This window comes from Spea bombifrons, chromosome 1 (genome assembly GCF_027358695.1).
Source record: "Spea bombifrons isolate aSpeBom1 chromosome 1, aSpeBom1.2.pri, whole genome shotgun sequence".
Taxonomy (NCBI): domain Eukaryota; kingdom Metazoa; phylum Chordata; class Amphibia; order Anura; family Pelobatidae; genus Spea; species Spea bombifrons.
Window position 1 is genome coordinate 26,185,994 of NC_071087.1, and position 23,523 is coordinate 26,209,516.

General features: G+C 39.5%; 1 protein-coding gene across 1 annotated transcript in view; it reads right to left on the bottom strand.

The window, feature by feature from the left end:
- Nucleotides 1–22,719, bottom strand: part of FAM149A (family with sequence similarity 149 member A) — a 47,240-nt gene extending 24,521 nt beyond the window's left edge. Inside the window, exon 1 of the mRNA XM_053459187.1 lies at nt 21,748–22,719. Within this exon, the coding sequence (XP_053315162.1) occupies nt 21,748–22,358 (611 nt within the window). The 5' untranslated portion in view covers nt 22,359–22,719. The remainder of the gene's footprint in view (nt 1–21,747) is intronic.
- Between the last annotated feature and the right edge of the window lie 804 nt (nt 22,720–23,523).

Genomic DNA, 23,523 nt, shown 5'->3' on the forward strand with positions numbered 1-23,523 from the left:
AACCAAGCAGTAACCAACATTTTTTTCGGACTCTTGCATCTATGTATTTGTGTTCTAGCTGCAGCACCATACCTACTTAGCAATGTGAAATATTTAGAGGTTAAAACCTTTCATATCCACTAGAATCTAGATCCCATGTTCCTCTTGGGTATTGCACTTTGTGAATTAGACCACTTTTAAATAAAATGCCCCCCCCCCAAAAAAAATCTACTCTAAATTACAAATCACCTGTAAGCACATGATTAGTTATAGCTTATTGAGAAATCTGATTTTGGAGTCAAGAAGGATTTTTCCCCTTTTTGAAAGACAATGTGAATTTGCTTCAATGTAGGGTTTCTGCCACCTCGTGGATCAACACAGAGGTTGAACTTGATGGACTTCTATCTTTTTTCAACCTAAATTATTACGTTACCAGGTGAATGTGTTTTTTTTTCTTCTTCTTCTGTCCCACTAAATGATTGACTCATAGGGGCAGTTGTTTTCAGAATGACTGAGCTCTTCTGCTGCAATGTACTTGAGGTGCAATATTAGTTTGTAAATAAACATGGGATTCATTGTGATTCCATACATTTATTTGGATAATTAACTTATAAACATAGCCATAAATGCCATAGGGTTTTCTATATAAAGAGCAAATTCTAGAGAAAAGTGGAACAATCGACTGTATATTGACTGTACATCTACTCTTCATGTACAACCCCCATTGTGTGGCAAAACCCAACTAGTAAAACCACAGACAGTTATCAACATACAGTCTATCAGCCACAGGCGGGACAAAGTCCGATTATAAACACACGGTCTACCAGCCACAGGTGTTACAAAGGCCAGTTAACTTTATACTCAAATAATCCAACCATCATTTTGCTCCACTTACAGTTTCTACCCCCACCATAACCCACTAACACAAATATATATTACAATAAATAATAACCTCATCCTAGCCTTCTCCCCACCTACAGTTTTGTTTCTACCTCCATAAATATATTACAATATACACTATATGGACAAAGTGTTGGGACAGAATTATTGAATTCGGGTGTTTTAATCAAACCCATTGCCACAGGTGTATAAAATCAAAACCTAGCCATGCAGCCTGCATTTAGAAACATTTCTGAAAAAAATGGGTCGTTCCGAAGAGCTCAGTCAATTCAGGCATGGTACTGTGATAGAAGGCCACCTTTGCAATAAGCCAGGTCGTAAAATTTCATCCCTGCTAAATATTCCACAGCCAACTGTAAGTGGTATTATTGGAAAGTGGAAGCATTTCGGAACAGCAGCAACTCGCCATAAAGCGGAAGACCGCATAAAGTCACAGAGCAGGGTTACTGAGTGCTGAGTCGCCAGTGCTCTGCTGATTCCATAGCTGAAGAGTTTCAAACTTCCACTGGCATTAATATCAGCACAAATGCTGTGCGGCGGGAGCTTTATGGAATGAGTTTCCATGGCTGAGCAGCAGCATGCAAGCCTCATATCACCAAGGTCAATGCCAACCTTTAGGTCGAGTGGTGTAAAGCACGCCAACACTGAACACTGGAAGCATGTTCTGTGGAACACATTCCTCTGTTTGGCAGTCTGGGTTTGGATGTCAGGAGAACGTTACCTGCCAGAATGCATTGTGCCAACTGTAAATTCCAGTGAAGGGAAATCTTAATGCTTCAGCATACCAAGACATTTTGGAAAACGCTATGCTTCCAACTTTGTGGGAACAGTTTGGGGAAAGCCTTTGCCCCAGTGAACAAAAGAAGGTCCATAAAGACATGGTTGGATGAGTTTGGTTTAGAAGAACTTGACCGGCCGCACGGAGCCCTGACCTCAACCCCATTCAACACCTTTGGGATGAACTGGAATGGAGATTGCGAGACAGGCCTTCTCCTCCAACATCAGAGCCTGATCTCACAAATGCTCTACTGGATGAATGAAACAATAGTAACAATAGTCAGCAGCACATAAAATTAACAGGTGCACAAGCCTGGCTCCACCAAGACCCGTAATAACAAAAAAGCAGTGCTGAGCCTTTGTTTGTTCTTACTACTGGAAAAATGGGCCAAACATTCCCATAGAAAATCTTGTGAAAAGCATTCCCAGAAAAATGGAAGCTGTATAGGGGGACCAACTACATATTAATATCTGTGTATTTAGAGTCCGATATCATAAAAGTCCCTGTTGGTGTAATGGTCAGGTGTCCCAATACTTTGGTCAATATAGTGTATAATTGCCTCAGCCCAACCCTCCCCCACATAAATATATTACAATATATATACATATATATATATATATATATATATATATATATAATTTCCTCACCCCAGCACTCCAGCAGCCCCCTCCATGTTTTGAAATATATCATTATATATTTTAATTATATATTTTAATATTATATTTACGTGGATGGCATGAAGTGAAGGTGGGAGGCTGAGGAAATTATATAGTATAATTATATATTTTAATATTTATGTGGATGATATGAAGTGGAAGTGGGGACTAAGGCAATGATATATTTTAATTATATATTTTAATATTAAGCTATTACCGTAAGGGTGTGTGAAAATCCAAGTATTAATAAAGGTGAGAATTGGCAGGGGCTTAAGCTGTCCAAATATTTTGCTTTGGTTTTTACACTAAAGTCGTATTCAGTGACACTGTAAAGAATGAAATGTAATATTCCATTGCGATTAAAGATTAATGAGCGCATATGAAGAATATGTGTCTTGATATAGTTCTTTGAACAGCTGTTTTCACCACACCTTCTTGACATCATTTCAATCAGGCATCAAATAACCTTTTTTGTTTCTTTTCCAAAGTCTTGAATATCTCAGTTTTACATGCTGTTTGGGTGGGTTCTCAAATAACCTAAAACTTCAATGCCCAATGCAAGATTTACATGCAAGGATTTACATGCATTAGCAGTGTTATGATGCTTCACACAATTTCCAACTTGCATACAATATTTCAAATGCTTCTATGAAGGTCACATGCAGGGTTTTTATTCAATAACTGGAGAGCAGGTAAGAGCGTTTCCAGGAGAGATGTGGTTCTTAGCTCATTGACTTCACTTAAAGAGATTATTCTGGCATAGGAAAATGTGGTAGATGGAGGTGGGTGGAAGCCCTTCTGCAACATAACTATGGGTAGATTGCCCTATTGGCGTACCTAGAGAACTCTGGGTGAAGCACAGCTTCTCAGGTTCTCTGGGTCAACACCCGAATCCTCCGCGTAGCAGGAGCATTTCCCCTCATTCATTTAAGTGGGGGTGTCTTCCACAATATCAGCAGGAACGCCCATTGTCATCAGCGGGAATGCCCCCAACATCAGCGGGAACGCCCCCAACATCATTGGGACCGCAGGTGATAACAGTGGGCAGTCCTGGCCGTGTCCCGCAAGGGACAGCTCAGGGTAGCTGGAGCTCAGAAGTTCCCAGGTATGCATATTGGGTGATCAGGCTCCCCAGCACACTGCTGCTCCATGGGCTTGTTGGGGAGATCTGAGACCTCCCTTGTAACCATCCCATATCTGCTATTAAGGACTCTGTGCCTGGCCGACACAGCTATTGAAAACTCACATGGCACTGTATGGCCTTAAGATACAGCCATCATAATCAAGTACTCAGCATAAAGTATGGCAGCCACTGAGGTAACTGATGAGGGGTGGCTTGGATTCTCTCCTCACTCAGGCCTAGAGAAGCTCACAGCCAACATATACCACTATCCGCTATACATTATGAAGGTCCCAGACCAGTGAGCTTCTGTAGCAGGAACATTACAGCTGGTCCTGTATAATGCATTGTTCAACTAGTGAGATTTCTCCAAAGTTTCCTCACCCATTCAATTATACAGTATGCAGGACATGTTCAATCCATTGAGCTGGAGGAACCTGCCAGCATTGGCTCTCCATAATGAATAATAAAATGCGGGTGTTAAATCCACAAATCTCATGCTACCTCTCTTTAGTGAATAGATCCTTGAGACTAAAAATAATCTGAACATTTCAGATCACCAACCCAAGTTTTTTCTTTCCCTACAACAGGTACTGAGCTGACCACCATAATATATACCCGAATCCCCAAACTAACATTGAAGCAATCTCTCCACATTAACTGTCCATTATACAGGGCCATCTTTTTGCATGATAAGCTTCACCATATGCAATGTGAAATAAATTAATTAACCAGTTTGTTAACTACACCTAGATAAAATACATGATATGTAACTTAAAGTAGCACAAAACATGATTTAGCAGACATATGTAAAATATTTTACATGTTACAACCTATATAATAACATGATACAAACACATAAAACATGTAAACTGAAGCTAAAGCTTCAACCTCTAGATGTACAGGGCCCTCTTTAACTAATGTATTGGTTTGTCTTAGTTCTAGCTTTCTTATTCCCATGAATGTATTTATAGTAAGAAGTGTTGTGTAAATTGTTGATGCGCTATAAATAAAAGATAATAATAATAATAATAATAATTAGACAGAAAAATGTAATAGTGCCTTATGAAATATAAGAACATAACCCTATTGAGTTACAAATATCTGGTTATAAAACCCCAAGCTGTGACAAGTGATAAGATGATGACATATTGCACTATAAATATTAAAACAGTCCCACTAATAAAGTCCACACACAGAGCTATAAAGCTCCAGGCATGTTATGGAGCCCCCGTCATACTGATGATCCCTGCATTACAGCGACAAATCACCAACCATTACACTAAAGTCCTAAGTGCACCAGTCACGATGATAACACGCCGATAACACACCTGCAGATAAAACATCTGTCCGCACTCACCCAATGATCACAAGGTCAGTGAGCGGCTGCAGCTTAGAACCCCGCCGCTGCCGCCCGACGGATTGCGTTATTCTGCATGATGATGACGTGATGGCAGCTGTAGGCATTGATGGGGGGGCACATAACACGCCAGCCTTATTGTGCTGAACCGCATGAAGCTCTGTGATCACAGGCAGGCACCCGCTGCACACCGGCTCTGCTCTGCAAAAGGCGTCGCCTGCCTACAAGGCGTCGTTTTGGTCAGCAGGGAATATGGTGGAAAGGTAAATGTTTCCGGCGGCGATGCGGTTAATGAAATCGTTCTCCGATAGATGCCCCACCCTTACAGAAACTGGCACGAGTCCGGTGCAGATGTGAGGGAGGGGGGATTGAATGCAGCGTGTGCAGCGGGGGGGGGGACGACTCGATATACACATCTACATATATTTATATATATATCCCTATATATATCCCTATATATATATATATCTATATCTCGCAATATATATATATAGTGAGGATAGGATACATTCGGTGCACAGGTTGATCTGAAATGAATACCCTAATAGGCATTATTACATTAAGGGTTGTACAGTGCTATGGAATATGATGTCGCTATATGAAACACTACATAATATAATAACATTTTTGGTGACTGATGGGGACACCTTTATGTCTGGTGAGGGTAATTATGTTACGTTACCAAGACTTTTTATGTGATTTTCTTTTTCTATTTTAGGCAAATTATTTACACAATTCAATTTATAAACAAATTGTCGGTGGCTTCGATACACATTATTGTGACTTTTAGAGCTGCAGCATCTTCTGAACTCCTGGAAAGGGACATTAGGGGGCAGAGGGATTTTGGACTAGACACTGCAAGCAAAATGGATTTAGACACATTTTTCATTTCATTTTTGACAATTTCAGACAATTAATTTTATTTCCTGACCTTTAATTTTGGACGAGATGTCACTGTCACATTTCCACAAGGTTTATTTGAGACAGCTGCGCTTGGTTCTTTAGAGTGAGGACATCCGACAGTTAGAAGACACGTAACACATAACGAGTGGCCCTTGTTACCTTTTATTGGAATTGTACATCTCACTGTCAAAGACACAGCTGACTCAGAACATCTTAAACAGTAGATGCAGATAATAATGGTGATCAGGCTGCCTGTTATTTAGCAGAGGGTCTTCTGCCCATCTGTAGCTGCTGCCCTATGCCTAGTTGGTAGGGGTTTCTGCTGAATCCCTCCATGCATTTGCAAGGGTATAAAAGTGTTAACTTAAGGGGGGCATTTGGGTATCATATGCATTAAAGTGTATATGATGGCTGAAGTACCCCTTTAACAATAGCCCTATCTATTGCTTTCCATGTTTGTTACTGCCCCCACCTACAAAGTTTTTTTTAGGATGATAGAGGTTCCAATACATCTTTCCACCTAGGGGTTTCTGCAATGTAAATTTGGGCCTGGCAAATGGAAATAGTAATGACAACTTCCTAAAGATCCTAAATTCCAGGGAAACTTGGGACTTCTCAATAACATATACTTTAGTTGGGTATGCAAGTCCGCTCAAGAGAGCTGATGTTGTTCAGCACATATCAAATAAGCTGACGGCTTTTATCTTGTTTGTAAAATTTAGTGCCGTGTTACTTATTGTTCATTGCCAGTCCTAAACCAGTGGCCTATTATTCACATACATTTAAAACCGGAACTACGTCTCAACATTAGCATCTAGCCGCAGGTTGCTGGGACTTCAGGCTTTCTTGAAAAGCTACACCAGCCTTAATTAGAACATGGTCAGCGATAACTCTTATGGTCTCATGAGAGAATATTTCTGGAACAATTTAATTGCTGTAATGCACTGTTCTGCCCTTAGGGGAAATAGGACTGATGCATACGTAAAACATTGATTTTTCCTCGTCCTTGTTATCGCAACTCAATTTTTCTAACATCAACAAAGCGATGCATGACGAGATGTACACAGTAAGTACTTCGTGACGTTTCCAGGCAAAAATACTTGGTATTATAAGGTGGTGTTCTCCAAACCAGGTTTCCCCGGTCTCTTTTCTCGCTGATACGATCTGTAAGCAACTGTATGTGGATTCAGAGCAGGGGATGCCAAGTTGGACCCTGAAGGATCTCTATTCTCTTTGCACATTCAAACACTCTAAGTGTAATGGGACTTGCACTGGGCCAGCTCAGAGTGATGCTGGCTAGTGTTAAAGATTGGCCTAGGAGAAGTCCCTAGTGCATGCTACAATTTGGATGCAGTTAACATGCTTTGGAATCTATACAGAGTGGACTCTAACATACATTAAAGTTACACTAAAGCCATAATACGTACATGTGCTCCTTTAAATTAGCAGTTGTTGCTCAGCAGAAGTCGGCGCTTCAACTGGAGTTTTTGTAATTGTAGACAAATTGTGGCAATTTTACAGTATTTCTAATTGGATAGAATTTTACTTTTGACCCATATCAACATGTAAGCAAAACTAGGAAATCTCCGGATATTGAACTTGAGACTTTGGGTAAAGCTCCACTTCTCCGGGTAACTACAAGGAAACGGTTTGCTGGAACGGTCTTCTGGCACGACCCATATCCACTCCAACAATGGCGTGTTTCCCACAATCTCAGCGGAAACAACGTCAACTGGGCCTCCCACCCGCATCGCGCAAGGAGGGCTCTGGGTAGCAGCCTAAAATGTCCCAGGTATGCTCATAAGTAGGGCAATAACTCCCATGAGGCAGGATGATCATCTGCTGCAGCCGCTGGAAGGTGAGAGGTGCAATTCTGTGGATCCTTCCTTCCGAAGCAGACCTGATATTAGTGATATTAGCTCCAAGAGCCTGTGTTTTGGTTCTTTGCCTAATGGAGCCTTCTAAAGGCATAGATTATAACCGCTAGAGGCCACTGCTGAGCTCAGTCTTTTGAGAATGAATTATCTGGATGCCTCATTTAACTCTGATTTTCCAACTGAACAGTCATGGAACCTACTTGCTATTAGCTTGCCTTGGACTTTGTTTACATTACCATGTCTTTACATGACATTATAGGCACATTATTGGAAATACAGAGTGAAATCAAACCTGCTGGTATTACAATTATAGAATAAACCACCAAGGTCAAAGAACTTCTATTAAAGATGGATTTCTTGTTACCATGAAAAAATAATTTAAAAAACAAACTAAGGCAAAGGCACAAAGTTTTTATTAAGCATATATTTCAGTTTTAGCAATTTAAAATTGCAATGAAAATGCAAATACGTCACTTGAGTTTATTAATAAAAAAAGTGAGTGAAGGGGTATATTTCAACATTAAGCAAAAGTATCAATGATGTTCTTGTTAATTGGTGATATTTGGATCTTTCATATAAAATTATTATTAAGCAGTTACAGCTAAGCTGTGTTTTTATAAATTTCCCTTGAAAGGGAAACTTACCAAGCATAGCCACTGATTATCACTAAGCCTCTGGAGATATTATTACACTAATGTTGTGTTGTACAGGAAGAAAATTCTATAGAGATTGCCCATTACCTTCCCAAGTGCGGCTTTTGTTCACAAAACATCTCGCCTACTGCCTTATTAATATAATGACATCAGTACTTAATGTTTGGCTATTACCTACTTATATAATATATACAATATAGCTCTGAGTACTTTTTATATAATCAGAGTAGCATTTTACTATTAACATATTTTTTAAAAAGTTACAATTATTATTTTGCTTTTTTAAAAATTAGAATATTTCAGAAAAAATAAAATATATATATATATAGATAGCTATATCTATATATATATATATATATATATATATATACATATATCTATCTATCTATCTATCTATATATATATATATATATATATATATATATATATATATATATATATATATATGATGCCCATGAGTCAAGGTCAGAATTTATAGGTAATCAAACGGGGCATATATTCACATTTGCCCAATATTTACTCAATATTAGCTTATTTACAATATGGGAAGCCCCCTGTTGATGTCAATTTATCAGGGATTAGGGTCAAAATAAATCATGATTTTTTCCAGATGAAAAACAGGCACATTTTCAATTTTACACCATAGTGAACAACAGTTTGTTAATTAATAAGCTATTAGTTAGTGAAATGTGTGCCGCACCTGCCCCCAAATAACAAGAAGTCAGTTTGTATTATATGCTGAAATTCATGTGCTCCATAGATGCAAACTTACAATGCAACAAATCCCAGCATAGGGGAGATCTGAGGGGCTGAGTTGGCCCTTCATACTGTATATTTAATAAGGCAAGATGAGAATGTTATCACAACTCATAAGCCTATGGAATTGCAAAATAATTCACTTCTCCCTTACAGACAGTGAATGTCGCTGTTGCCTCGTGTACACATGGATAACATTTCTCACTTTTGACAGGCAGGGCTGATGACATTTTTTTAATAGAATTGAGGAATGGAGTTTATTTCTGTCCGGACATGTTACCGCCCCCGCTCTGTGTCTTTTAAAAAATATTTCTGAATACAGCTTGTAAATGAATTCACCTTTATGTTCTAGATCTTTAGATCCTATAAAAGAAATATTGGATACAGCATGCGATCTACATCCAAGGAGGAACCTCTGCATATTGTTACAAAGAGCTTCAAGTATATCATTATTCAAAAGTAACCATACCCTCACAATGTAAAACGTGTTTCTTTTATTGAAACTTAATAAAAAAGCTTACTCACTCTGGCAATAATAAACAAATGTAACGCACATGGGCATCCGCCGGGGACGGGGCACTTGCCCCCCCACTTGAACATTTTTTTGACTTACATTTTTCTGAAAAAGGATTTTGAATTATTGAATTTATCCTACCAAGCAAGGATAGTTCTGGACAACCTGCACAATTATGGATAAATCTCTTTCAAGCTGTCATGCCTCCAGTTTCATTTACACACCAGGTTGTCACCAAATGCATGATCGCAATTCAGCAGAATATCAGAGAGGAGCCGTAACGTGTGTGTCTAGACGTAAAATAAGGTCGCCGCACTGCATTACCAAACATATCCCTCTCCAGGAGATCCCCGAGGAGAAGTGCCCGGGGAGGAATAAAAAATAGACAAGCGTGTCTGTCTGTGTACTGTACAGGTGAGGGTACAACAGCATCAATCACGATGACCAATGTTTTAAATAGTTTGCACACCAACCAGCCTAGATATATTCAGCACATCAGACTTCCTTTTTCCATTATACATAAAATAATTTTAATACTGTTAAAATGGCTGGTAGCTGGGTTCCTATTCGGGCTATTATAATAATTAGACTTGGGCGAAGTCTTGTGTTTGTCTTTGGAAAAAAAAATCTTCGTATGCTACAAATATACGCCCATTTCTGGCGAATATTCATATACGTTCTCCGTATTTGTTTCTCTGTTGATTTTCATGCAGCTTTCTAATAGTAGTCTTCCGTAGTATAGCAGGGCTAACGGAAGTCCACAGGATCGTGCCAGGATTTAAAGGTCCATGAGAGTGACTCTGTTGGTCGCTGGCAGGGGACTCGTCTGGCATCAACCAATAAAGGGCAACCTTATGGACCTTTAAATCGTGGCGTCAAAGCCATTGGTCTCCGCAGGCCAAGTTGCTCAGAGGTGTACCTGCCAGGCCAGGTTGCTCAGAGCAGTTGTCTCAGACTTTAACGGACCTATAAATCCTGGCACGATCCTACAGATTAACTTCTGATATACTACAGAAGACTTAAGATAGGCAGTGGCTTGTAGGAGATATTTAGGGATTTTGTCTTAACTAATGGTCTAGTAAACACGCAGACGAACACAAAGAAATGAAGATTCTTTGTGTGCGTTTATCTGCCTCCATATTTGTTTGTTTGTTAACATTTGTGTTTGTTTTCATGTTCTCCTGAATACGAATGCACAATAATAATAATACAATAAACATCATTTTCAAAATAAAATTTTAAAATAATCCCCATATGTTACACTTAAAAATATATGTTTTTAAAATAATTTATTGTAAGATATTGTATTTATTTTTTTCCTGTTTAATAGTTTTGGTCTCATATTATACATACTGCCACCAGGCAGATTTTTATCACAAGGATTATTTTGAATGCAATTTATTTGCTTGTTGGTAGCACTAAACATGGTTTAAACATGGTGATTCCGACCATCAAGACAAAAAAGTATAAAAATGAGGGGAAGTGTCTCATGCACAAGTTAACAAGGAAGTTCACACCCTAAACACACATATATACAGACAGAACACACTCATAGAAGTACATATGCGTACAACAGGCAACAGATACATAAAACCTGCTATACCTGCTTCCTTAAACAATAGTTCACACTGAATTGCTGACATTGAAGTAGCATAGCTTCTGGTGAATACAAGTAAAGCTAAAAACTGAAATGTGACCACTGAAGCACATTAATCTTGCCGCAAGCGTCGCATAGAAAATGTGGGTTTTTAAGAAGAAGAAGGTTTTCGGAATAGATACTTTTAAAAGTAAAAAAAAACAGAAGCCATAAAAAAGTGCTGCTCTATTGGATTATAGATGAATGGAATTGCTAGTTGATGACATTCAACTCGCCAGGATGGCATTGAGCCTCAAGCATCACACTAGTTCATGAACAAGGCATGCAACAAGTGTGATCTATCCATATGACTATACCATATAATCTTTGGAAGGGGCTTCAAAGAAGTCCCAAAGAGGACATGGGGACAGGATTACCAGATTTGAAAAACGCTACTTGTACTTATTGCCAGTAAACCATTTTTCAAATATAAATGAGAATGAGAAGAAAATTGCAGCTAAACATGAGCCCCACCGAAATGTTAAAACAGCCTTTGTCGTACAAAAACAAAAAAATCAGCTTTGTCGTTAAGTGGTTAATATGCATTATTCTTTAGTGGAACTGTCTGTGACAGTAAACCGTCCCTTTAATCTGTTCCAGAAACATGTATGAACTCAAATTACTATGTTCTGCTACCAACAGAAATGTAGATTACATGACATTTTCAAACAAGGAAATCCAAACCTGATGTAGTAAAACTATTAAGCATATTCAGAATTATCAAATGAGTGTTCTAATGGTATCATTAATTTTTTTGTTACATTCACTCCAAGGGAACGAGATAATACTGTTTATCAAAGCTTTGTTTAACAAGATTGTTTGGCTTCTTCCTATTGATAGGAGGATTGCATCAAGACACTCGGCAAACATCATACTATGGCATTACAAAGAGGCGTTGTACTGAGGAATGTAACTCAGAATGTATGGTCAGTAATAAGATCTAAGGTGTACATAATAGTGATATCTATATCTCACATATTCTAAACAGGCTCATACAACCCAATTCTAAAATTTCTAAAACTATTGTAGTAATTGAGTGATGTACAGTGACAGTGACAAAACATAGTTTTAGTTCAGTGAATGGGTAGTAAATAAGTGGAACAGCCTTCCTGCAGAAGCAATAAAGGTTAATGCAATGGGGGGATTTAAACATGCAAGGGATAGGCATAAGACATGTAAGTATTCATGTGAGTGTCCATTACAGTGGTGGGTGTGAGTGTGTATCTGTAGGTGCGAGTGTGTAAGTATTAGGGTGCATTGGTGTGTGCATTAGTGTGGGTGTGTCTAAGTGTACGAGTGTGCTAGTGCAAGTGTGTATGTGTGCTAGTATTTGTGGGCCTGGTCCCCCTGGCTAGTTGGTCCAACAAAATCCAGGCCTCCACACCAATGAAGTTGGACAGCGCTACTTTACATAACGGTGTACAAATGTATGTTGTTTTTTTCATATATTTTCCTTATGAGTAATAAGAAAATAATTTAGTGATTATTTTAAAGAGAATTTGGGGAATTCCTGACATTCTACTGCCAGAAAAAATGAAATCACACCCCTATCTCAATTTGATTTTAGATCTGGCATCCATGTGCACTTTGGCCCATCTGGTTGACCATATTTTTAACCTATTATACAACTTCATACCTAAAACTACCTATATTCAGGATGTTCAGGCATATCCAAACAATGGTTACATTTTTGATGGAAAGCTATTCCACATATCTGTAACTGTCTCAGGGTAAAATACCATCTACTACATATTACCGTCTAACCATATAATGGCGTGTGTTGCTATTGGAGGTAGAGGCAAAGCCTGACCACCAAGCTTTTATTATCATCATAAGGAGAGGATTGGTACAGACAGTGTCCGGGATCTGGGAGAATGGGGTGTGTAGTGCAGCTATAAGATGAAATTCACGTTCTATGTTCTATGATGCGTCCGTATAGATTCCCCTCTGCCTATCTAGTTAATCTCATAAGCACTGCTATTTTGTAGTCTTGGGAAAGACACATTAAGGCCTGTAGAAGATTTAAATCGTTGTAGCCAAGAAAGGCTTAATCTACCCCTTTTTCCTTACCAAATAAACTGGTAAGGATTGGGAGCATCTGGGAAAACTATTCATTTTTATCAGACCAGCACTTTCAGGAAAAAAACCCTAATGCTCCTGTCCCCCGCAATCACCCCCTCAAACTCACTCGTGTCAGAATCTGAATCAGAGGGCGATATTAAATAACAGGGGACCCTTTCAGAGTACAGGACATTAACATTTATGTTCTATAATGAATCTGCATATATTTTCCTAAACACCTGGAGAAATTGGGCCCCAATGTAGGCACAGAGTTTGCGAGCAGTATAGAAGCTACCATTGTCCATACTCCTGCAACAGAGGGTCTCCCCTTAACAAAGACCATTTGAGCCACAAATAGGATATGGGGTAGGATTAGTTGAAGTCTGTCCGCTATACTTTCAGTTAAAATCTAAATATCGCGATTTAACAATGTACTTGGTCTGTAAGAGATTGGGATAGTTGGCTATTTCCCTATTTTGGGAATAAGCACTGTTCTCACCCCTCTCAAGGCGTTTGCCAGGATCTCCCCCCAGGAAGATTCCATTAAATAATTCCCTCAAAGTGCCAATTATATGCAGGCGGAGTATTTAATAAAATTCCCCCTAAAAACCATCTAGGCCCGATGTCTTCTCATTCTCGAGTTGTTTCATGGTATTGATTATTTAAGTATCATTCATTGAGGCATTCAAATGATCTCTTTGGGAATTACTCAACCTGGCCAACTGTAACAAAGCGATCTCCTCCAATCTACCATCTGGGGTAGCCTGATACAATTCCTGAAAAGGAGTGTGGAAGATCTCCCCCATATCCTGTGATCCTGAGATAGTGGTACCCTCAGGGGAATGCAGATAACAAATATTGTGTTTTCCCTGTCTACGTTTATCCAATGACGGCTCTATTACCCCAGCTACAAAAATGTATTCTTTATGTAATCTAATTGCTTTCAGGCTCACTCCAATAATTGAGCCCCTAAGAGTTGCTTAGCCCGAGTGTATTCTAAATTGTACTATTCGGAAGTGTCGTTAATAATAGTATGAAACGTCTCTGATACCCGTAAATGCAAGAATTCAGATTTTTACTGTCAATCCTTATTGAGTTTTTCCACGTAGGAAACTTTTTATCTCCTTATGAAAGCCTTTGCTGCCCCCCAAAAGAGAAAGGGTCCTGTAGATGTTGTGCATTGTCATTCAAATAATTACCCCCCGCAATTTCCAGGAAGTTCCTTGGAGAACTGTAAACCAGCATAACATTTAAAAAACATCATTGTAAATTCACGTGACAAAGCTGGGTTCCTGGGCGGGAACAAGAGAAGAGACGCTGTGAGGGACCAACGCAAATGCAGCCTTGCGGGTTCCTGCCTGCAACGACCGAAAAACTGCCCGCGCCCGCAAGTGTTTTTGCATCCCAATGCAGTCCTCTAGCGCATGCAGAGTAGTATAATGCAGCAGAGTTCAGAGTATGTTATGTATTACATGAACAATACAAACCAAGCATGTGGGAAGATCAAACGGTGCTCAGGAATCAAAGACAGGTATTTCAAACTAATTGTGTAAGATATGCTATGCCTTCGATTTTTAAGTAGAGCCTTTATATAATTCATGTCCAAATTGCATTTTCATTGTTATGTTGTTCCAAAGTAAAGGATATTCTAAAGTAATGTATGTTTCAATATTACTGTTGTTTTACATTTCTTGCGACACCGTGTAGGCCCAAATTGTGAGGTAAATATGACATCAGAACACCCATATTTCTTGCAGACACCACACTAAACCTTACTACGTTCTACCTGCAAAGTTTACTGCATTCTACCCTATTCTTTCTGGAGCACCGGTGTATCCTGTTGTGCGATAAGGTAATGAGTTCTTGCATTTGCAGTTCAAAGGTCCCTAGGTGCTATACTATACCTGGATAAAAAATGCAAGTTGATTCTTCACTTGAGATAAGCTTGAGCACAAAACAATGTTACTATGTATTTTTACCGTAATCACTATGCAATTATCTCCAGCAAATCCCTTCATGCCAGACTTTAGGTCTTCACAACAGTGGAAAAACATTCTGGACTTGTTTAACTTTTAGAGTGCCAGCTACATAGAGGGCAAAGTGTGCAAAGTTAGCCCTGTACTGAGCGTTCCCCAAAAATCACATTTTTGCGGTCTAGTGGGGCTACCTGTCAGTCAGATGTTAAGTCAGTTGCGCCTCCAGCAATTTTAGTTTGGGAACATGAGGGAACAGGGATAAAAGTAGGGGCAATTATAAAATGGTATACACATATTCATACATACATACACACATAGACACACATATGTCTTTATCCTCATAAAATACCTTTTCAGGTACTCTGGTGGGAGTGCAAGGTCTACACATGGCTTCAGTGCTGAGTGCCAGGATATGACATCATATCCCGGTGCTCAGATCAATAACCAGCATGCTTTGCGAGGAAGCAGGGAAACGGAGATCTGTATGAACACACTTCACTATTCATATGTTTTGGGCCTGTTAGAGAGAGATCTATGTTCTCCCCAACTAGCCCTAATATTCCAGCGGCTCACCCCTCATATCTATTCAGTCATTAGATCCTGCCCACTTCACCTAAGAGACATCTCTTGAATCCAGCTTTTCCTAATACAACAAAAAGCCAAAATACTAATCCATTCTCTTGTGATATCCCGTCTGGAGTATTGTAACTACCTACTAACTAGTCTCCCCAATTCCACCTTTTACCACACCAGTTTTCATCTGCTTCCCTTCTGTGTCAGCCACTCAATTAGCTCCATCTACCTTCCAGAATTTTAAACTTTTAATCCTGGCCTACAGAGTCCCTAACAACTCTACGTTGTCCTAAAAATACTCTCCTAACTGCCATCTTCATTCCTGCAATGACTTGTGTCTCTCTTCTAGCGTTATTATCTCTTGCCACTGGTGTACCACATTATATAGTGCCATCATTTTCTGCAGTGCGATACACTGGCACACTAGTACACTAGTATGCCAGCACCTTTGGGCTTCTTATCTAAAACAGCCTTGTTAAACTGGTTACTTTTATGTGGTGCAGAATCTTGTGATTAGCTAAATTCTACGTCAAAATCCTGGGAGTGTATTACTTGCTGCCTGTACCTGTTCAATATCATGGCTATGTCTGACCTTTTAGTTGAAAGCTAGGCTGGATAAGAATTGTGGTAGTGTACAGCTGATTTTCAAATAATAGTTATTGGGTGTGCACTGATTGCTTGCTTTGTTGTATGCACACATTTCTCATTTCAGCACCCCAAAATCTTAATTTAAATGCTTTTTTAGGGTGTGCGTTGCTTCTTCTGTATTGTACAGTATTGTATAGCTGGTATGCCACCATTTCCTACACCTTACCACCAAAGGTGGCAGGTATCATCTGGCCCAGGAGACAGGTAAAGCCAAGTGGACTCTCTCACTGGTTCCCTAACTCCCTTTACTTCTTCTAGCCAGCAGCTTTGCTTTTACCGTGGGGTCACATAACGGCCCCCTGGCCCCAGAGCAGTCCAAAAAATTATTTTTAAAAACAGCCTATTTTTTACCGCAGGGCACTTAACATTATGTTACGTTATCATGCCATGTTCCCACTTCTGTGTGTGGGCTGGTCCAAGCTGACGAATTTTGGACCAGTGCGGGCAGTAATTGCCCACTTACCCCCAGGGCCAGCTCTTCCCTCTATACACCTGTAACTTGTGGTGCATTTTGATTTGAAATACAAACCCTTAGAGCACTACATTCAGCTGTCATTGTTTTTGTTCTATTGTCACATTTTCCAGCTCATTAGTGTGTACTAATTTTCTTTTTTTAACGTTGCCTGCAAACTAGTTATTTTATTTGTACCGAAAATACATGCCATGTGTAAAAGACACTGAAGAAGCAATACGATCTGACACAGCTGAAAGAAAACCTACACCATTTCTTTAACATTTTTTTAATTAGCTGTTTCCATTTTGAAGAAGCAAAATAATTAAATATTGAAAGCCATTGTCTTGGCCTTCGCCCGGTCTTAAGTGTATCCCAAGATGATATCTATTTCACTCTTCAAATTCATTGTATGTGAAGCTCAGATCAAAAGGTCATGCATTTGATTAGCTTTTTACTAGAACCAAATTACTGTGAAAGTATATTATGAGCCATTACTCATTTGTTTTTCTACAAAGCGTGTAACAGGAAATCGCATAGCGATCCTTTCCCTAAGAACGTACCTTTTCTATTTCTATGGCACAAAAGTAGTTGTGGAGGTAAGTGATACTAGACTATAGCACCATAATATGCTGGAAGGACACATATATAGAAGGATTCATATATTATGGGATCCTGGCTCCTGCAAAATGGCATAGTTTATAAAACATTTATGTTTGGATTTGGAGCCTAAACATCTCAGTGTGAGATTTCTATTTTCAAATAAGGTTCACCCATCTCCACTGTAACCTTCTAAAACCTTCTTCCCAGCCGTAGGTGGTCATGTTCCCTTCTGATGAAAACTTGTCACTAGCTATCAGTAAGTGCTGGGCCCCTGTGTCCCACACACTGGAGAATGCTATCAGGGATGCGATCTTGAAAAATCGGGGCGTTCCCACGCAAAGCAGGACAGTTGGGGGGCATAGATTGGGGAGATCAGGGACCTATAACCGGCACAACATTAAAGGAGTGTGAGGTATGTCACGTCAGACCTAGGCTGCTGTACTCCCTATCACTGTGCACCAGCACTTGATGCCGAGCGCCGGGATATAATGTCATATCCTGGTGCTCAGCATCAATAGCGATGTGCACTGCCACAGAGCGGCAAAGGAGAGGTCTGAAGTGACAGACAAAGACCTTACACTTCCATGACAAGAAATAAAAAGTAGAGGAAGAAGAGAAAGTATAAAGGAAGAGGAAAAAGGTAAGAAACGGGGGGTGTAGTAGAGAAAGGGGGTACATGATGGGGAGAAAGGGGTGCTGTTAGGGGCCAGCCAGTATGTGTGTACATGGGTAGTGTATGTGTGTGTGGGCAAGCGTGTGTAAGGGCATTGTATGTGTATGTGTGTGTATGGGCAGGCGTGTTTATATGGGAAATGCATATGTGTCTATGGGCATTCGTGTGTAAGGGTAGTGTATGTGTGTGTTTATGGGCAGGTGTGTGTAAAGGCAGATTGTAAGGGCAGTGTATTTGTATATGTGTGTTTATGGACAGGTGTGTGTAAAGGCAATGTGTATGGGTAGGCATGTGTAAGGGTAGTATAAATAAATAACCTTTAAAATATATAGCAGGGGGGGCACAATTTTCCCTTCTTGCCTTAGTCGCAAAAGAAGCTAGCTACGGCTTTGATTGCTGCCCTGTATAATACAATTTTTAGAAGTGTTACATAAGACAAGAGGGTCAGACATCTCTGTCTTCAAGATGAAAAGAAAGCTTACCCTAATGCATGATAATTGCAATAAATATTTAGCTACCTAACTCAGTACCAATACTCTGCATTCAGTCTTTGATAAGTTACCTACTGCTGATTTGACCAATTGCATAGGCTCATGACTTTCCCACAAAATAGAATGAAGAGCTTTTCCCTGAAGCTTGTGATTGTGTCAACACAATATATAATTAATTCGAATAACTGCGGCCTCCATGATGCATTTTTATAAGCAGATTAGCAAGAATATGTTTTGGTAAATGCTGAACATTGTTTTTCAGGTTACTAAGCACGACTAACTAGGGAAAAGTGTATTAGAGCAGTGCATAAAGTACCATATAGGTAAATGAAGGGCTTTTGTGATAAACAAAGGAGCGCATAATCACACACTTCTAGTATATTTGCATATGTGCATAATGGTGTAAGGACATGCTCAGGTGCCCAGTAGTATTGTTAAGACTGCCAGAGGCATACATCGCAGGTGTCCCTATTTAGGAAGGACAGTCGTTGTTTGGTGCCCATGTCCCTCTGTCTCTTTAACCGCTTCTGATGTCCCCCTCTTCTAGGAGCTCAATATGTTTGGTGGGTATAAGTGTAGTAGAGTGCTCTGCAGTCTTAGTAGTCACAATGGGATGTGTAGAGACAACAAAATATGTTTAGGTGTTAACTTATTGTGACAAAACCCCTTAGCTGAAGGCCATAAATGTCACTTCAAAGGATCTTAAGCATGGTCATCCAGAGAAATAAGACCAGCAAACTGTAACTTTTTTTTTTTACAAGTGCACAAAACCAGTCTCCATAAAACAAAATCATGTAATAAAAAGCCTAGCTCCTAATTTGAGCCCAACTTTGCTGGCCCAGGCTGACTTAATGCTCTAGAACTTAATCCTTTCTACCAGGCCCAGTTAACTCTGGCTTTGGAAAAACCTTTCCAAACACACTTGGCTCAGGAATTACCCTTCAGGGTCTCTCCTTGCCCTAGGAGCACAGACAAATTACCTCATCCCGCAACAGTCTCCTCAATTGCTAGGCTTTAGCAATGAAATCTTGGACTTTATTGTGCATATCCAGCTTCTGTTGCAATAGTTGAGATGGCCCGACCTGCTCTCCAAATGTACACCCCTAGGGACCCATACTCACACATTATACATGCATAAAATCTTCAAGAAACATCTCCATGGGGCTATTGTGTCACAAAATGTAAATAAAACTCATTATTGATCCTTTACATGTGCTAATAGTTACATAAACAACTTCCAATAGGTTAAAATGTAGCATAAAAGCATTGATAGAGCCCCACTCTCTAGCGTGGCATTTAACCACACTCACTAAAGCAAAAATGTACATCTCTGTCCCTTTGAAATATTGGAATGTATGCAGATATGATAAATAATAAGGCAAGCAGCTTTTCATGCTACTCTGTAGCATTCATCTAGCTCAAATGAAGGTAATAATTCTAGCTCAGGGCAAGGTCGCAATGATAAATAGGAATTGCATCCTGGAGCCTAAGGTTTTACCTGCTGGAGATGCAGTCTGGCTCTATAGATAGTGAATTAGCGTTTCCAGCAGCAGACTCTATACAAAGTCAGCTTTTCCTACCTGTCTGCTTCTGGGACGCAGGAGTTCAGAACGGGTCATGTGATGGGACATTATGGGCCTCCCTTAGCAGTGGCGCAGCAGCTTCTGGCTCCTACATTTTTGAGTTGGATCCTACATACTGGGAATTCATGCAGCCCTAATTTCTCTGGATAAACAATTCAGTCAGTGGGCTGAACATAGCATTTGACCAACCACCATTTTTAAATGACTGGCTCACGTCTTCAAACAGCCAGTTCTCATTTTTGGGACTGGAAGCCATATAGCTCCTTGCTGCCAGACACAGTGTAACCGTCCACAAGGAGCGGCCAGCCTCCCATCCCAGCGGGCCCGATACAATGTAGCATAGTAAATGTATATATTGTACCTGAGGTTGCCAGCACAGCTAAGCAATAACCTCTCTGCCTTTTCAGACGGTTACTGTGTGTGATTAACCTGATGTTGGAGTGCAAAACCTCAGCGTGTTGTTAACCTCTTCAGTGCTATAGTGCAAAACCTGCATTTGTTTGCAGTTAACCTCTTTAGTGCAGCTTTTATATGTGTGTGTGTAAAAATACTTAAAAGGTTTTAGTATAGGAGGGAATCTAACAGTAGAGGGTCAAAAGCTTAGATGAAGTGTGCGGACGTTTTACTTTACTGAGAAGGTGATAGATGAATGGGACAGCCTCCCAGCAGAAGTGGTAGAGTTTAATACATTAAGGAGATTTAAACATGCATGGGATATTCATAAAGCTAAGTCTAAGACAAGGCCAAGGACTGAGTCATTACATCAGGAAAAACTGGAAAACCAGATGGGTCGAATGATTCTTATCCGCCATCAAATTCTATGTTTTTTGGGGTAGTTAATGTTTTAAATGTAGGAGTTCAAAACTGGCTTAAGATGTTTGAGGATTATTACTAATCCTATGTTGAGGCAATTTTTTCCTTTTTGAATTTGGCAACTTCTGCTGAACTCTGTAGGAACCTAAGAAACATAGGAACCTAGTGACCAGCAACCAAAATGCCTCATACATGACACGGTGGATCTAATTTTATATTATAATTTATATTTATAATTTATATTATAAATATAAATTATATATTCATTAAGCTTTTTTTTTGCTCTTTTAAACCACTGGCTAGTTGTAGTAGTAATTGTCCAGTATTTTACCTTATTGACCTCAGACTTTAACTTGAAGTTAAAACATTGGTTCACAATGGATGGAGCAGAGATTAGTCATGAATTAGAAGTCCCTGCTGAAACTCTTTCATTCAGTATCATTTTATTGTTTAGTTTTTTCATATATGGATTCCACAAAGGGGAAAGCCATTACAAATCGTTTCCTTCTAGGTGAGTAAATGTGAGGATGTTTTTTAAATATGGCTTTTTGTGGCAGAGACTAGAGCGACATATTCTAAGGTATTCAGAGCATTAAAGTAAAATTTGTTTAGGGTCTGCCATAACATATCTTAGGTTGTGGACAGACATTTCCAAGCATGGAGAGATCATTTTGCTCCTGGAGCACATTTTCAGGATAACACATGGTGTATTGCACAGTGACACACAGAATTGGCTAACTTACCCTTGGCTGTGGTGGCTATCTTCATAGTCCGTGCTTTCCTCTCCAATATCTGGAAGGGTAAGAAGCATGGACTTGGTGTTCCATCCAGATGTTAAGCTATCCTGAAGAAGCCTTGGTGAACGTGTGGAATGTCCAGGTGGCAAAATAGGCATTATAAGGCTGGTGTTTGACAGAGCTGGTCGTACAAAAATTGTGGTAGGTTGCACTGGAGCTACAGCTGTAGAATCTGGACCAGTCCATGATTCCTCGTAAGGCTGCTGAAAATGAGTCTCAAGTGTATTGGCAGCCGAATTAGAAGCCTGGGGTTTACTAGATTGAGATGGGCTACCGGGTGCAGAAAGGCCACCAAGATGAGTTATACTTTTCCCTGAGGAAACCCGTGGCAAGGAAGAAGTTGAAGAAGTGGCTGAATGAATAATGTTCAAAGGAGATGGAGGGGCAGGAAGTAGGAGAAAAGGTGTTTTATGGACCACTGGTATATTTGTGGGTCCTGTAGAAGACACTGGACCAGAAAAAGAATTTCCAGGAGCTGGAACAGGATTAATAGGGGATACTGAAGATTTGAAAATCTTAGCAAAAATTGTGCCCAAGTCCAAAACTGCAACCTTCATGTTCCGGCAGTAAAGTGATCAGTCTGAGTATAAACCAAAAAATCTTTGAATCAAATATAAATCAGCACTGTTAGGATAGTACCAATAGGTGTGCATCTCTTACCAATTCTGCAAGAAAGCGTTCTGGTTAACTTCGCACAGCAAAACTGTAGTCGTTTAATGTTATTCACCGAGGCCTTTTGGAGTTACCTGAAAAAGTGGAAATATCTGTAAAAAAATAAGAAATAAATGCCAGTTTTTTGGGGGTTGGGTTCTGTTCAGCCTCTGCTTCTCCTAGATATTTTGCAATTATTATCTTCGGTATGTATGGCGCATGTCCATGGGCTTTCAAAATCCATAGATTGCAAACACGGAGGCTTGTCAGGGAAAAGGTGTAATATGTTTGCCCCTGTTAGAGTGAAAGAGCAGTCTGTTTATGTCTTGATTCAGTGGCTTGGAGCAGCAGACGTGGGAGTAGAGGGGCGGGTGGTTGCTAAGATAAACAAAAAAAGAGAGACTGGTTATTGGGCAATTCCAGCTCTAGGGCCTGAAAGGCAAAGCTTTCACCCTGAGAGACAGGGAAAGAAAACAGATTAAGTCACAGACTCACAGCATTGTACTGACACAGTAGAAAAATCCAACCACTTAATACCGAGGGAGGGACTACCAGACATTCTCCTAGCCCTGACTCTCAGCAACATCAACTGGCAAAACATTCTGCACTGTAATTCATCAAAGGCTTGGCAAAGGGCGAAATGATAAGGGTTCCCAGCATCGTTTACAATGTAGCATTTATGTGTTCTTTTTATAGTATTTTTACACCTTACATTTTTTGCGTATTTGGACAATGCTATTGATATAGTGTGATACACAGTTTATACAATTTGTATTATTCTTGTTATTATTTAAATATTAGTAAATAACCAATTGTATATTCAATAACCAGTATATATATATATATATATAGAGAGAGAGTATATATATATATATGTGTGTGCATTTATACACACATATAGCACATCAGATTTCTTATACAAAATTATCCCTTATCAGAAATACTTCTGATCCCAAGCATTTCAGATAAGGGATACTCAACCTGTATGTATATGTGTATGTATATGTGTGTGTATATATATATATATATATATATATATATATATATTGTGACAAACCCTATAGCAGGAGG